The sequence below is a fragment of the Watersipora subatra genome, chromosome 4 (assembly GCF_963576615.1).
Source record: "Watersipora subatra chromosome 4, tzWatSuba1.1, whole genome shotgun sequence".
Lineage (NCBI taxonomy): Eukaryota > Metazoa > Bryozoa > Gymnolaemata > Cheilostomatida > Watersiporidae > Watersipora > Watersipora subatra.
Genome location: NC_088711.1, coordinates 65,002,726 through 65,015,185, shown reverse-complemented (window position 1 = coordinate 65,015,185; position 12,460 = coordinate 65,002,726). Strand labels below are relative to the sequence as shown.

Sequence of the window (12,460 nt, the reverse complement as noted above, 5' to 3'; positions counted from 1 at the left end):
CGACCATAGCAGCTTGTTTCTATTACGGCAGTTCAATAGCCAATCAACTCTGATTAGGTATATTAATGAAAGAATAAAAAGGGAGAACAACCCCTGACTATACGGTGATTTCTTCCTCGCATACTACGAGATTCACGAACATACAGGAAAAACAGAAATGGCTTCGGTCGTAAAATCAGAAAGTGATCCTTCAGGAGATGAAGCTTTATATCCAATTGCAGTTCTTATTGATGAACTTAGAAACGAAGATGTTCAGGTACTGCTACAAAGCAGCTGGGTTTATGAAAAACAGCATCATGAAATTGTTAAAAAATTGTTCTTTTTTAAAATCGCATTTACCTGGTTAATGATATTTCTCAACCGAGGTTGCTATAGTTATCAACGTAGTCAAAGATGAATTCACCAAAATTACTCAATTCTATCACTCTTCTATTGAATTGTATTCTAATCACTTTGACATCAGCGAGCTGTGTGAGGCTAAATACGGCAAAGATGTCTAGAGCTACTAGGATATTATTAGGAGACGTTTGTTCAGTATTTAAACCCGACGGTCTACAATTATTTCTAATAGGAAAAATATGGATTTAGGTATTTCGATAATCAACATGCATAGCACGAGCCTTGCTTGTTTAGAAACAAAGCTGAACCTTTTATGCACACGTATGTACTCTGTGTTAGTTTATTCTAATATGTTATTTTAATTCACTTTTGCATGGATATTTGTCGAATGATGTTTTAATTTTTTCAACATCTTTCATCTTGCTAATAATTTATTGTAGCTGAGACTAAACAGTATCAGAAAGCTATCAACTATAGCCTTAGCACTTGGTGTGGAACGAACTCGTAGTGAATTGATCCCATTTTTAACAGGTAAGTTCGGGTTTTCCTTCATCTTAACGTCTGTTTCTATTTTTTGATGACAATCGTAAATTACTATTGTATAATGTTTTTTGCTTTCCATAGAGACTATATATGATGAAGATGAAGTGTTGTTGGCACTAGCAGAGCAACTAGGCAACTTTACACCTTTGGTTGGTGGAGCAGAATATGTGCACTGTTTACTAGTAAGTCATACAGTGATAAAGAGTTTTCAACTCGGTCATGCTGCAGAGCATAAGATAATTCAAATGTTAGATTAAATAAAATAAAAAGGTCATATTAGATTTTACTTGTGTTGTACATAGGAATGCCAATTGCTTGTTTGAGAATGGAATTCTGTAAGTAAAAATTACCTTCTAAATTTACTTTTGCGACAAATGTTTTGGAAGTATAGATTGTTACTGTATCTTTCAGTCTAGCTTTGCATCCAGATACATGGCCAATATAACTTCAATGCTTTTTGGTCGAATCGGATGAGTTGCGACGCAGTGTTTGTGCTTTGCTTATAGCAACCGCTTGAGAGTCTCGCGACAGTCGAAGAGACAGTCGTGAGGGACAAGGCGGTCGAGTCTCTCAGGCAAGTAGCTGCCCTCCATTCTCCACACGACCTCGAACATCATTTTGTACCATTAGTCAAGCGATTAGCCATTGGTGACTGGTTCACATCCCGTACATCAGCGTGTGGTCTCTTCAGCGTTTCTTACCCACGGGTGTCCAGCTCTATTAAATCGGAGCTTAGATCGTAAGTTATTCCATGTATTTTGTTTTGGTTTCTTTTCAAACCATCAAATTGTTAGGAGTGTAGAGAAACTATTAGCATAATTTTGTTCATCCTGTTCTTCTTAACGTCCATCATATCTAGACATTTCCGAAATCTTTGCGGAGATGACACACCTATGGTCCGACGAGCAGCCGCTGCCAAATTGGGAGAGTTTGCCAAAGTGATGGAATTAGACTATGTTAAATCAGATCTCATACCTCTCTTCTCTCACCTCGCCCAAGATGAACAGGACTCTGTTAGACTTCTCGCCATAGAAGCCTGTGTTCAGGTAGTTCTGTCAACGATTCCATCCTTTGCTCTGTGCATTATATAGTAAGCACTATATCATGCATATTTTAGTCCACTTCTCACAGTTGCATTACTAAACAAATTTCTCATCACCCAAAAATGTTTTTAACAAATCATTGTCTGAGGTTTGCTTGAAGCAACGCACTTTCATAAGTGATTTCTAAGTGTAAAACTCGTTATTTCCATTGCTGGCAGATTGCACAGGTGCTGTCAAATGAAGACACTGAACAACTGGTGATGCCAACGCTGCGGCAGGCTGCCGATGATAAGTCATGGCGGGTGCGCTACATGGTCGCTGATAAATTCACAGAACTGCAGAAAGCAGTTGGACCAACGATAACCAACAATGACTTAGTACCAGCTTTTCAAAATCTTCTCAAAGACTGTGAGGCTGAGGTCAGGGCCGCTGCTTGCTCCAAAATGAAAGGTAAGTTGTTGCCATATCTTTAGCAAATCGTATATGTTTGCGAAGTTAGATGCCGAGCTCCCCTAGTTATTACAGGGAGGCTGTTCAGTTTTGCTAACATGTTTTCCTTATTTGGACATTTGTTGCCCAACTCGCTCCCTTTATTGAGTGGCAGGTTTTACAGGTGCCATGTGTTGGATCACTCGACTTGCATTGATGATTTCATTCCCAGCAGTTCCAAACTCTACTATCTTTTCAAGGGTAGAATTTCCTTCCACTTTACAGATTTTTCTAATGCGCTGCCAACGGAGACAAGAGAACAAGTGATCATGACCTACGTGCTGCCTTGCGTGAAGGAGCTTGTGAATGACACCAACATGCATGTCAAGTCTGCACTCGCATCTGTTATCATGGGACTATCACCTATTCTTGGCAAAGATAAGTAAGTGTTGACTTCATCTATCTCCAATTATTTTAGATATACACATGCCTGCTCAAAGGTAGGTACTCGAGATGCTCGAATAATACACATTGTACACATTTTCTCTTATGTAAAATGCTGTATCCTGATCTTGTACTTAACAACTTGAAGTAAAATTACCAACTCGCTGCATTGCTTTGTGACACCAAAAAAGCTTATTTCTATACACTCCCTACCAATGAAGCTTATTTCTATACACTCCCTACCAATGAAGCTTATTTCTATACACTCCCTACCAATGAAGCTTATTTCTATACACTCCCTACCAATGAAGCTTATTTCTATACACTCCCTACCAATGAAGCTTATTTCTATACACTCCCTACCAATGAAGCTTATTTCTGTACACTCCCTACCAATGAAGCTTATTTCTATACACTCCCTACCAATGAAGCTTATTTCTATACACTCCCTACCAATGAAGCTTATTTCTATACACTCCCTACCAATGAAGCTTATTTCTATACACTCCCTACCAATGAAGCTTATTTCTATACACTCCCTACCAATGAAGCTTATTTCTATACACTCCCTACCAATGAAGCTTATTTCTATACACTCCCTACCAATGAAGCTTATTTCTATACACTCCCTACCAATGAAGCTTATTTCTATACACTCCCTACCAATGAAGCTTATTTCTATACACTCCCTACCAATGAAGCTTATTTCTATACACTCCCTACCAATGAAGCTTATTTCTATACACTCCCTACCAATGAAGCTTATTTCTATACACTCCCTACCAATGAAGCTTATTTCTATACACTCCCTACCAATGAAGCTTATTTCTATACACTCCCTACCAATGAAGCTTATTTCTATACACTCCCTACCAATGAAGCTTATTTCTATACACTCCCTACCAATGAAGCTTATTTCTATACACTCCCTACCAATGAAGCTTATTTCTATACACTCCCTACCAATGAAGCTTATTTCTATACACTCCCTACCAATGAAGCTTATTTCTATACACTCCCTACCAATGAAGCTTATTTCTATACACTCCCTACCAATGAAGCTTATTTCTATACACTCCCTACCAATGAAGCTTATTTCTATACACTCCCTACCAATGAAGCTTATTTCTATACACTCCCTACCAATGAAGCTTATTTCTATACACTCCCTACCAATGAAGCTTATTTCTATACACTCCCTACCAATGAAGCTTATTTCTGTACACTCCCTACCAATGAAGCTTATTTCTGTACACTCCCTACCAATGAAGCTTATTTCTATACACTCCCTACCAATGCAACTTTTAAATACCGTCATACCTCGACATACGAGCTTATTGCATTTTGGACTAAGTTTGTATTTCAATTTTCTCATATCGCGAGACAAAATTCCACGTATAAAATAATTAAATGCAAATTGATCCGTTCCCATCTGGAAAAACACCTAAAAATAAGATGTTACTTCTGGAGATATTGCTTTCACTGGATATTATTTTTAGTTCTAATTCTCTACCTATGTTCACAGAGTAACAAATACTTATGTAGTGGTTATGACCAGCGATTAACCGTAACGTGTTTAGTACTGCATAGAGTTCTTCAAGACAGACTTGCTGCTAATAGTGGTGTGGGAGAGAGACTTCACAGCAACACGTTCAGTTCGCCCCACTTGTGATGCTATGTAACATAACATAAACTTTAAATGTAACTTATGACTTTAGCTTGCAAAACACACACTGGAATATAGGTTTTAATCTTAAACTAAAGTAAATTCTAATTGTCATCGTTTTTATTTTTTTATTGTCATCCGGTTTTGCGTTTTTGCCTCACTATCACTCTTAGCCGGTTTTTCAAACTGATCCGTCAAGAAAGGCTGAGCGATGTTGATCTCGAAAGCGGCCTCGAGCATACTGGCCCACCTAGCGGCCCCCACACATACGCTCGTATCTCAAGCTTGTTCCACATATACGGCAAAATCTTTGCTCTGCTTTTGCTTGTATCTCAAATTCGTATTCCAAACCTGTACATGCTAACCTTCAAGTATACTACAAATGTCAAATTTTTGCAAATATTTAACTGTACACCTCAAGTGAATTGACTGTACACCTCAAGTGAATTGACTGTACACCTCAAGTGAATTGACTGTACACCTACAGTGAATTGACTGTACACCTCAAGTTAATTGACTGTACACCGCAAGTGAATTGCAAAATACTACATTGGAATTTTCTTTAAACAAAACTGTTTCATTAGGAAAAGTCAAGTAGCTGGTGAAAATTAGCATACAACAAAATAATAAAATGTTAAGCCAAGTTCATTTAGATATTATCTGATCAAAGGTAAAGTAGCATTATAAACATTTTCACTAAATATAATAACTTGGTTACTTTGATTTCTTATATATAGTCTTTTATTTAGTTTTATATGATGCATTTGTTTATGTTTTGTCTATGTAATTACCTTAAGTTTTTTTATGGTTATTCTAAATTGTTGTATTGTTGTGCCCTAGAACAAATTGACGGTAATAAAGTGTATTCATATAGTAATATTTGCCCATGCTATGATTTTGATATAGGAAGCAAGTTCCACAAGTAATTAATTTTGGATGTCGAGGTCTGACAGTGCAGCGCACTCTCAGGTTACGATGGCCCTGTTATACGATTTTTTCATTCTGTGATGCAGAACTCGTTGATTTTTTATCCTTTATACGAAATATTTTTCGTCATACGAAGTTAACAAAAATCTTTTCCGAAATTCAAATTTGGCAGTCGATGTGCTGATTACGTCGGAATAACAAACGTTCCGATATGCTATTCACCGAAATCCCTCAATCAATGAAGGAGAGAGCTGCGGTGCTTGATTTTGCTCCGTTCGGCGTTATTAGTTACTGTGAAAATGAAATCGAAACAGATGGTGATAAAGAAATTGTAGCAATGAAAAAGTTGAAGTTCACTAAAATAGTTGAAAGTTAAATCCAACATTTATGTTATACGTCTGTACATTACATTGTAACATTACATTTTACTAACTATACTAAAGTTATTGTAGGTAACTATAGTTACCAGGGTTAACATTATTTTGTTACTAATTTGTAATATGTACAGTATAGTAAATATATAAAATTTTGATGATTTTTACCAGGGAAGTGTATGCTTTAAATATTTACTATGGGTTTTTATACCCCTGTATACAAAATCTTTGCTTTATGATGCAACCAATGGAATAAATTAAATCATATGGCGTCCACTGTATATCAACCGAGATTATGGCATTACCCTAGGATACTTATGTATTCGCCTCATCTAACTTTCGCGTTTTCGCGGAGTCATCCTCTCGCGAAAATTTCATACGCGACACTAAACTATCATAATGAACGAGCGAAAACGCGAAATTAAATAGCTTTGTTCATTGATAGTCCAAGAAACAAATGGCAGCAAGCGATCAAATTGCGTCATCGATCTCGCCCACACCATTTTACCTGCTGTTCACAATTACAAACAAGTCCCAAATTGAAATTTTTTTTAGTCGGTGAATTGAACCTGAAGAATCTAATTATGTTTGTTCCACTGCATTTATTTTCACATCACTATATTGTTGCACTTATTAAAGCTGCGAAATCAAGTTGCAGCGAAATTTTACTCTGTATGCGACTCACGAAACTAAGTATTAGCGCAATATAAGTGTCCTAGGGTATACACTCTTGTGACCATTGAGACTGCTTATTTATCGGGCATAGGCTGACCCGAGCTGTTTTGAAAGTTCAAACAAAAGCTGGCTAGGAACGATTGGTGTTATATCAGTGTTATACCAATGTCCATCAGTTGTCAGGTGTGTTGTTGCAGTTTCCTTTTAGTGATGATTGGTGTATGTTTGCAGTACAATAGAGCATTTGCTGCCTATGTTCCTCACTCAACTCAAAGATGAGGTGCCCGAGGTGCGTCTCAACATCATCTCCAACCTAGACTGCGTTAATGAGGTGATCGGAATCAAGCAGTTATCACAGAGTCTACTGCCAGCGATAGTTGACCTGGCCGAAGACAACAAATGGCGGGTGCGTCTTGCTATCATAGAATATATGCCTCTACTCGCCGGTCAGCTTGGAAAGGAGTTCTTTGATGAGAAACTAAACAGTCTATGTATGGCTTGGCTCATCGATCATGGTTAGTCACATTTGTGCATGATGGTACACAGCGTTATCAACTGTGATTATAATCACTGTGTTATCAACTATAATATAATATAGTACACAGTGTTATCAACTATGATATAATAGAGTACACAGTGTTATCAACTATGATACAATAGAGTACACAGTGTTATCAACTATGATATATAAATAAATCTCAAAGTCTGTCATTTGGTGTCTGTCCAGCTATAGCGATTACAATCTAGGAATAAACAATGCGCTTCATACTGGATTTAAACTCATGAAGATTGCAACCACAAGTTTGCAAATAAGTTTTGCACAAGGCTAAGTCATTCTTACCATTCCCACTGCTCTTACCATATACTGTATACCCTTTTCGCGATTGCACATGGTAAATTATTATTTAATACATTTCGTCCACGGGTTTTGATGCCCCTGCTATAAGATTTTTTCGCCTTGCTCTATAAAGCGCAATGCTTTTTGTCCTCGCCATACTCAGGCGAATTTGTTTTCCGCTGTACGATCTCAACGAAAATTTTTCCAAGTCAAAATTTGGTAGTTGGTGTACTGTACTGATTACAACGACAATGCAGATACGTTATTCGCCGAAATCCCTCCCACAACGCCTGAAATAGATATACGATGCTTTCTATCTCAGTTCGGCATTATTCGTTATAAGTTATAGTAAAAACGAATTAAAAAACGAAAGCAATAAAATTTTAGCCTTTGACAAAGTTTAAGTTTAGTAAAGTACGTAATAAAACGTAGCTTCAACTATGTGTTAATAAGCCATATTCGTTTAAGTTGAATTCAACGTTTATGTTATACGTCTGTCTCGAAGGTATGAACTCCCCACAGTCCGCATTGTATGTAGTTCATACCTTCTCCACAGTAGTACATGGTAATATTACATTTTTTGCAGATCATAACCACGAAATACAACAAAGTTACTGTAGGTAGCTACAGTAACACATTTACATTTAAACACCTTTACAGTTGTTTCATTTTTTTCCTAATTTATTTCAACTGCACAAAACACTTTTTTCATGATATGAAGTTTAAAAATGAGAAAAGAAGTTTTCTTGGCAAATACTTTTTTTTTCATTACCCGAGCAACGCCGGGCATTCATCTAATGATATAATACACGGTGTTATCAACTATGATATAATGTAGTGCATATATATTGGCTCAATCAGTATTAATGTTTAGTACCAGAACAGTTGGGCGTCAAGAAAGTGTTTTAGATCAAAACTGTTAAATACTCTCTAGAACTTAATATGAAGTTTGCTTGTAAAATGACATCTGACTATGAATGGGCAATAATGTTATCGAGTTGTTACCTTTACAGTATATGCCATCAGAGAGGCTGCAACCGCTAACCTAAAAAAACTGGTAGAGAAGTTTGGTGTCGATTGGGCGCAGCAGACGATCATTCCAAAGGTTCTTCAGATGTCTCGGGATCAAAACTACCTTCATCGCATGACCTGTCTTTTCTGCGTTAACGTAAGTCATTGAAAGCTTTAGGTCTACTTACTGCTTATCTTAAGTTGTTAACGTAAGTCATTGAAAGCTTTATGTCTACCTACTGCATATCTTAAGTTGTTAACGTAAGTCATTGAAAGCTTTATGTCTGTCTACTGCCTATCTTAAGTTATTAACGTAAGTCATTGAAAGCTTTATGTCTGCCTACTGCATATCTTAAGTTGTTAACGTAAGTCATTGAAAGCTTTATGTCTACCTACTACATATCTTAAGTTGTTAAGGTAAGTCATTGTAAGCTTTATGTCTACCTACTGCCTATCTTAAGTTGTTAAGGTAAGTCATTGTAAGCTTTATGTCTACCTACTGCCTATCTTAAGTTGTTAAGGTAAGTCATTGTAAGCTTTATGTCTACCTACTGCCTATCTTAAGTTAAAACTTTGTTCTAGAAATTGGCAATAAATATATCAGAAAATAGAAAGAGGTTAAACTTGGGTATTGTTTATTTTAATGAGCCAAATTAATTTCAATAAGGATAACAGATAATAATTGGGCATTTGTATATCCATTAATTTTCATACATTTACTAAAGAATTGCTTTTCTTGGTTTTCCATTGTCCTAATAGATGCGTGATCTATTTTAGACACTTGCCGAGGGTTGTCAGAAGGAGTCGGCTACCAAACTTATGATGCCCACTGTCATTGGTCTCGCTTCTGATCCTGTCCCAAATGTTAAATTCAACGTTGCCAAGACATTCATTCGTATAGGTCAGTGGTTGGACCAGGCTACCATACAGCAGCAGGTCAAACCTGTTCTTGAAAAACTTAAACAGGATTCAGATGCAGATGTGCAGTTTTTCGCTATGGAAGCTATTGAACGTAAGTCGGTTTGCCCCGTTTCCTTTTGTATTTCCATTTCTGCTTAATGTCCTCTAGCCATTATTTCTGGTGCATTGTTCGCCTATGATTTCTCACAAAGGTCAGTGATGGTGTCAGAAAAGCACACTAAATGCTGTTGTGTTATATTAGTAGCTTGCTATGTTCTAGGCATAGTGTGTATGAAGTAGTGCTGCACAATATCTTTGCATATGCGTTTGATTATTTATTTGGTCACTAAATATATTGAATATTGAAAAATATCGAACATAGGAGTTGTCTTCTATTGATATGTAGTGTTAGGCTTTAACGTAAACAATATAAAAAAATATTGAAGTTGATTGAAAAACAGGAGTTGTTCCCTCTTTACAATAAGGAGTGTGGACAACTCGAGTTTTCGGGTGAATAAATGAGTGATATAACGATAAAATATCGGCTTCGAATTTCATATCGATTAGAAAACTGACCAAAAATAAAATCACCCACTGAAATATATCGTCACATCGAGTGATATCGTTTTATCGTGTAGCACTAGTATGAAGGGAAAATTATGTACAGTTGTAAAATTTGCACTGCAATTCTTTCAAAATATCAACCTCCCACCTCTTTTGGTTGTCACTCTGTCTGCCTTTGACTCTGTGTTTGTATAGGTTACACTATTTACCTGTTGTTGTTTGTCAAGTTTCTACATGGCAATATAATATTCATCAGATACACGTCCTTATGCTTTTTGTTTGTTTGTAACCCTTTGACAATTCCTAACCATATATCAATGTTTCCCATGACTCACTTTGCTATCTTTGCATTCAGCACCTTTCTTTCAACATTCTTTTGCACGGCGTTTTCTATGTTTTTACCTGCATCTGATTTCTAATGTCTTTACCCTTGCAGATCCAATGTTTAGGCCATACTTTTCCTCTCGCAGGTACAATACAGCTTCATTCCATTTGGAATTCTGCTCTCCATTGCTCTTGTTTTTAGCTTCTCGTTCGTTACAACTATTTGTGCTTTTCTACTAGATCAGCTAGACATGTATTCAGCTTGTTCATCTGTGCCTGTTTGTTAGCTCTGGTTATGTATAGATTATATGCCTACCTACATGTATATCTGAAATGATGGCAGCATATAGAACTGTAGTTAGGGTATATCAGCCTTCCAGCATGCCAACTGATCAATTGGTTTCCTTTAGCGTTGTACTCACTCAGCATGGCTACTGTTTTACTTGCAGTCCTAAACGTTAAGTGAAGAAGATGATGCTCTCTCCATGGTCAACAAGTGTCAACATTTTTAACTGTCCGCAAATCGCCATTTAGATAATTTTGACACTAGTTGTCGATCCATTGCGCATGTCTTTCCTTGTATACACGTCGCCTCGCTGGTTATAGCTTTGTGCTAACAACAATTATGTCTGGTTTGTGTCTCCACGTTGTTTTCAATAATTATTATATTATTATTTGCTAGTATTGGTTGGAAATTTTTTTTTCTAATCGCTGACTGTTTTCTTAACTCAGTAGCTCGTTTCCAAATAAATTATTTTAGTAAACTGTTCTGAAACAACTTGGATGTCATTTAGCTGAGTACTCTAGATTATGCATTTGTTGCATTCTAAGGGTTTATGTAGGTAAGATTTGTAAGTAAGAATTCAAAATGATGTAAGACCTTTTATACATGACAGCTAATAAACATAGCAAAGGTATTATAAACCATTACATACAATATGTTGCGATGATTTGTATAGTAACAAGGCTGTTTTCTTGCTAGCTTTTCTATTATTATGTCTCGCAGATTGGTTTTGTGTGATAAATGTGTTACTGAGAAAAGATGGAGTCACACAGAATTCAAAAGTTATGATAATAAAGTTACCGTATGTTGGAGACAAAGTAATAACAGAAATATATGTTGTTATAAAAAAGGAATAATATCAAGGATCACAATTTAAATATCACAGTAAATTTAATATCAGACAATAGTCTGAAAGCTCAAATAATGGAAAACAAATGAATATTATTTATTCTAAGAATATTCAAAAATAAGCTAACAATAAATTTAAAAGTTTAAGAAACCTGATCGTCTGAATACGTAAAGGTAGACGAAGTCTAATGGTAGACTAACATTAACTAATGGTAGACAACAATGGAGGCTAGAAATTATTATAAAATGTAAACTAAAAGTGTTCTGAACTGGGGAGAGGACGTCTCCCACGCAAACCGGCTGACCTAAGTGCTGGCAGGCCTTGCTGTCGATCAAAATCAAGCGGTGGCAATGACTGCTTCTTTCTCATAGATTTTGGCCTGTGAAAGATGTAAATATGCTATATTTTTAGCAAGATTACTGTCACTACATGACTTAGTTTTAAATGAGATATTAAGTGATGACATTAGCGTTTTATCCTCGACTTAGTACTAAAACAATAGAACACAGCCTTCCAGTAGCTTCACAAACGCATTCATTGAATCACTCTATGAAGACTACAGCATGCCATGTCAAGGCCACAAGGAACTGGGTGGATCAGAATGTCTGCTCATTTAGAAAGGTCATGCATAGGCTGTCATAAGCAACGTAACTGTACACCAGCGATAGATATCCCAACTGACCATGTTAAATTTTATATAGTTTGCCACTGAACTTTAAAATTTGCTAATGTTAAGAGATTCTTGGAAATATTGATCTGTATAATGAGTATTACAGCGATCTCTTCAAATCGGATATGAGCTGTATTAGAAAAGTTAGCTGATCTAGAAAAGGGGGAATATTGCAGTCCAAGCTGAATAAGTTTCATCAATCAGAAAAGTCAATCTAATGACAGATGAGAAGAAAGGAAATGAAAGAATACTCCAATCTCAGAGTACTTGTCCAATATTTTCATTTCCAAAATACAAGCGTGTTTAAATTATTTACTCTCAACCCAAAACATCTTAGCTATGATAAGAGCCGTGGATTGCCAGGATAGTAGTAGGTATAAAACATTCCCTTTGAGATTAGCATAAAACAAGGCAAACTAGTAGCAAAGGCGCAGAGAGCTCTTGAGCAGCCTTTTGTTTAAACAGAGCGACTGAACAAGTTATACCGCAGACAAACAGCGTGTGTACAACAGCAAATGTACATAAAGGAATTTTTTCACTCTCAATGAAAGTGGTACAAGAGATTGGATTAGTCATGTGA

General features: G+C 36.4%; 2 protein-coding genes across 2 annotated transcripts in view; one reads left to right on the top strand and one right to left on the bottom strand.

The window, feature by feature from the left end:
* The first annotated feature begins 105 nt into the window (after nt 1-105).
* On the top strand, nt 106-10,846 carry LOC137395086 (serine/threonine-protein phosphatase 2A 65 kDa regulatory subunit A alpha isoform-like). The gene is made up of 11 exons (XM_068081877.1): nt 106-256; nt 780-870; nt 964-1,064; nt 1,389-1,621; nt 1,742-1,928; nt 2,144-2,375; nt 2,640-2,796; nt 6,672-6,955; nt 8,292-8,446; nt 9,067-9,301; nt 10,527-10,846. The coding sequence occupies exons 1-11, from the start codon at nt 158-160 to the stop codon at nt 10,541-10,543; spliced, it is 1,791 nt and encodes a 596-aa protein (XP_067937978.1). The 5' UTR covers nt 106-157; the 3' UTR covers nt 10,544-10,846.
* Nucleotides 10,847-10,999: 153 nt separating this feature from the next.
* Nucleotides 11,000-12,460, bottom strand: part of LOC137394509 (limbin-like) — a 28,880-nt gene continuing 27,419 nt past the window's right edge. Inside the window, exon 31 of the mRNA XM_068081232.1 lies at nt 11,000-11,589. Coding sequence (XP_067937333.1) covers nt 11,463-11,589 — 127 coding nt within the window. The 3' untranslated portion in view covers nt 11,000-11,462. The remainder of the gene's footprint in view (nt 11,590-12,460) is intronic.

Excerpts from the sequence above, each read along its gene's own strand:
- LOC137395086 (XM_068081877.1), top strand. The coding sequence starts at position 158 with ATGGCTTCGGTCGTAAAATCAGAAAGTGATCCTTCAGGAGATGAAGCT. Across the intron at positions 2,797-6,671 it reads CCTATTCTTGGCAAAGATAA|TACAATAGAGCATTTGCTGC; the intron begins GTAAGTGTTGAC and ends GTATGTTTGCAG. Across the intron at positions 8,447-9,066 it reads CCTGTCTTTTCTGCGTTAAC|ACACTTGCCGAGGGTTGTCA; the intron begins GTAAGTCATTGA and ends GATCTATTTTAG.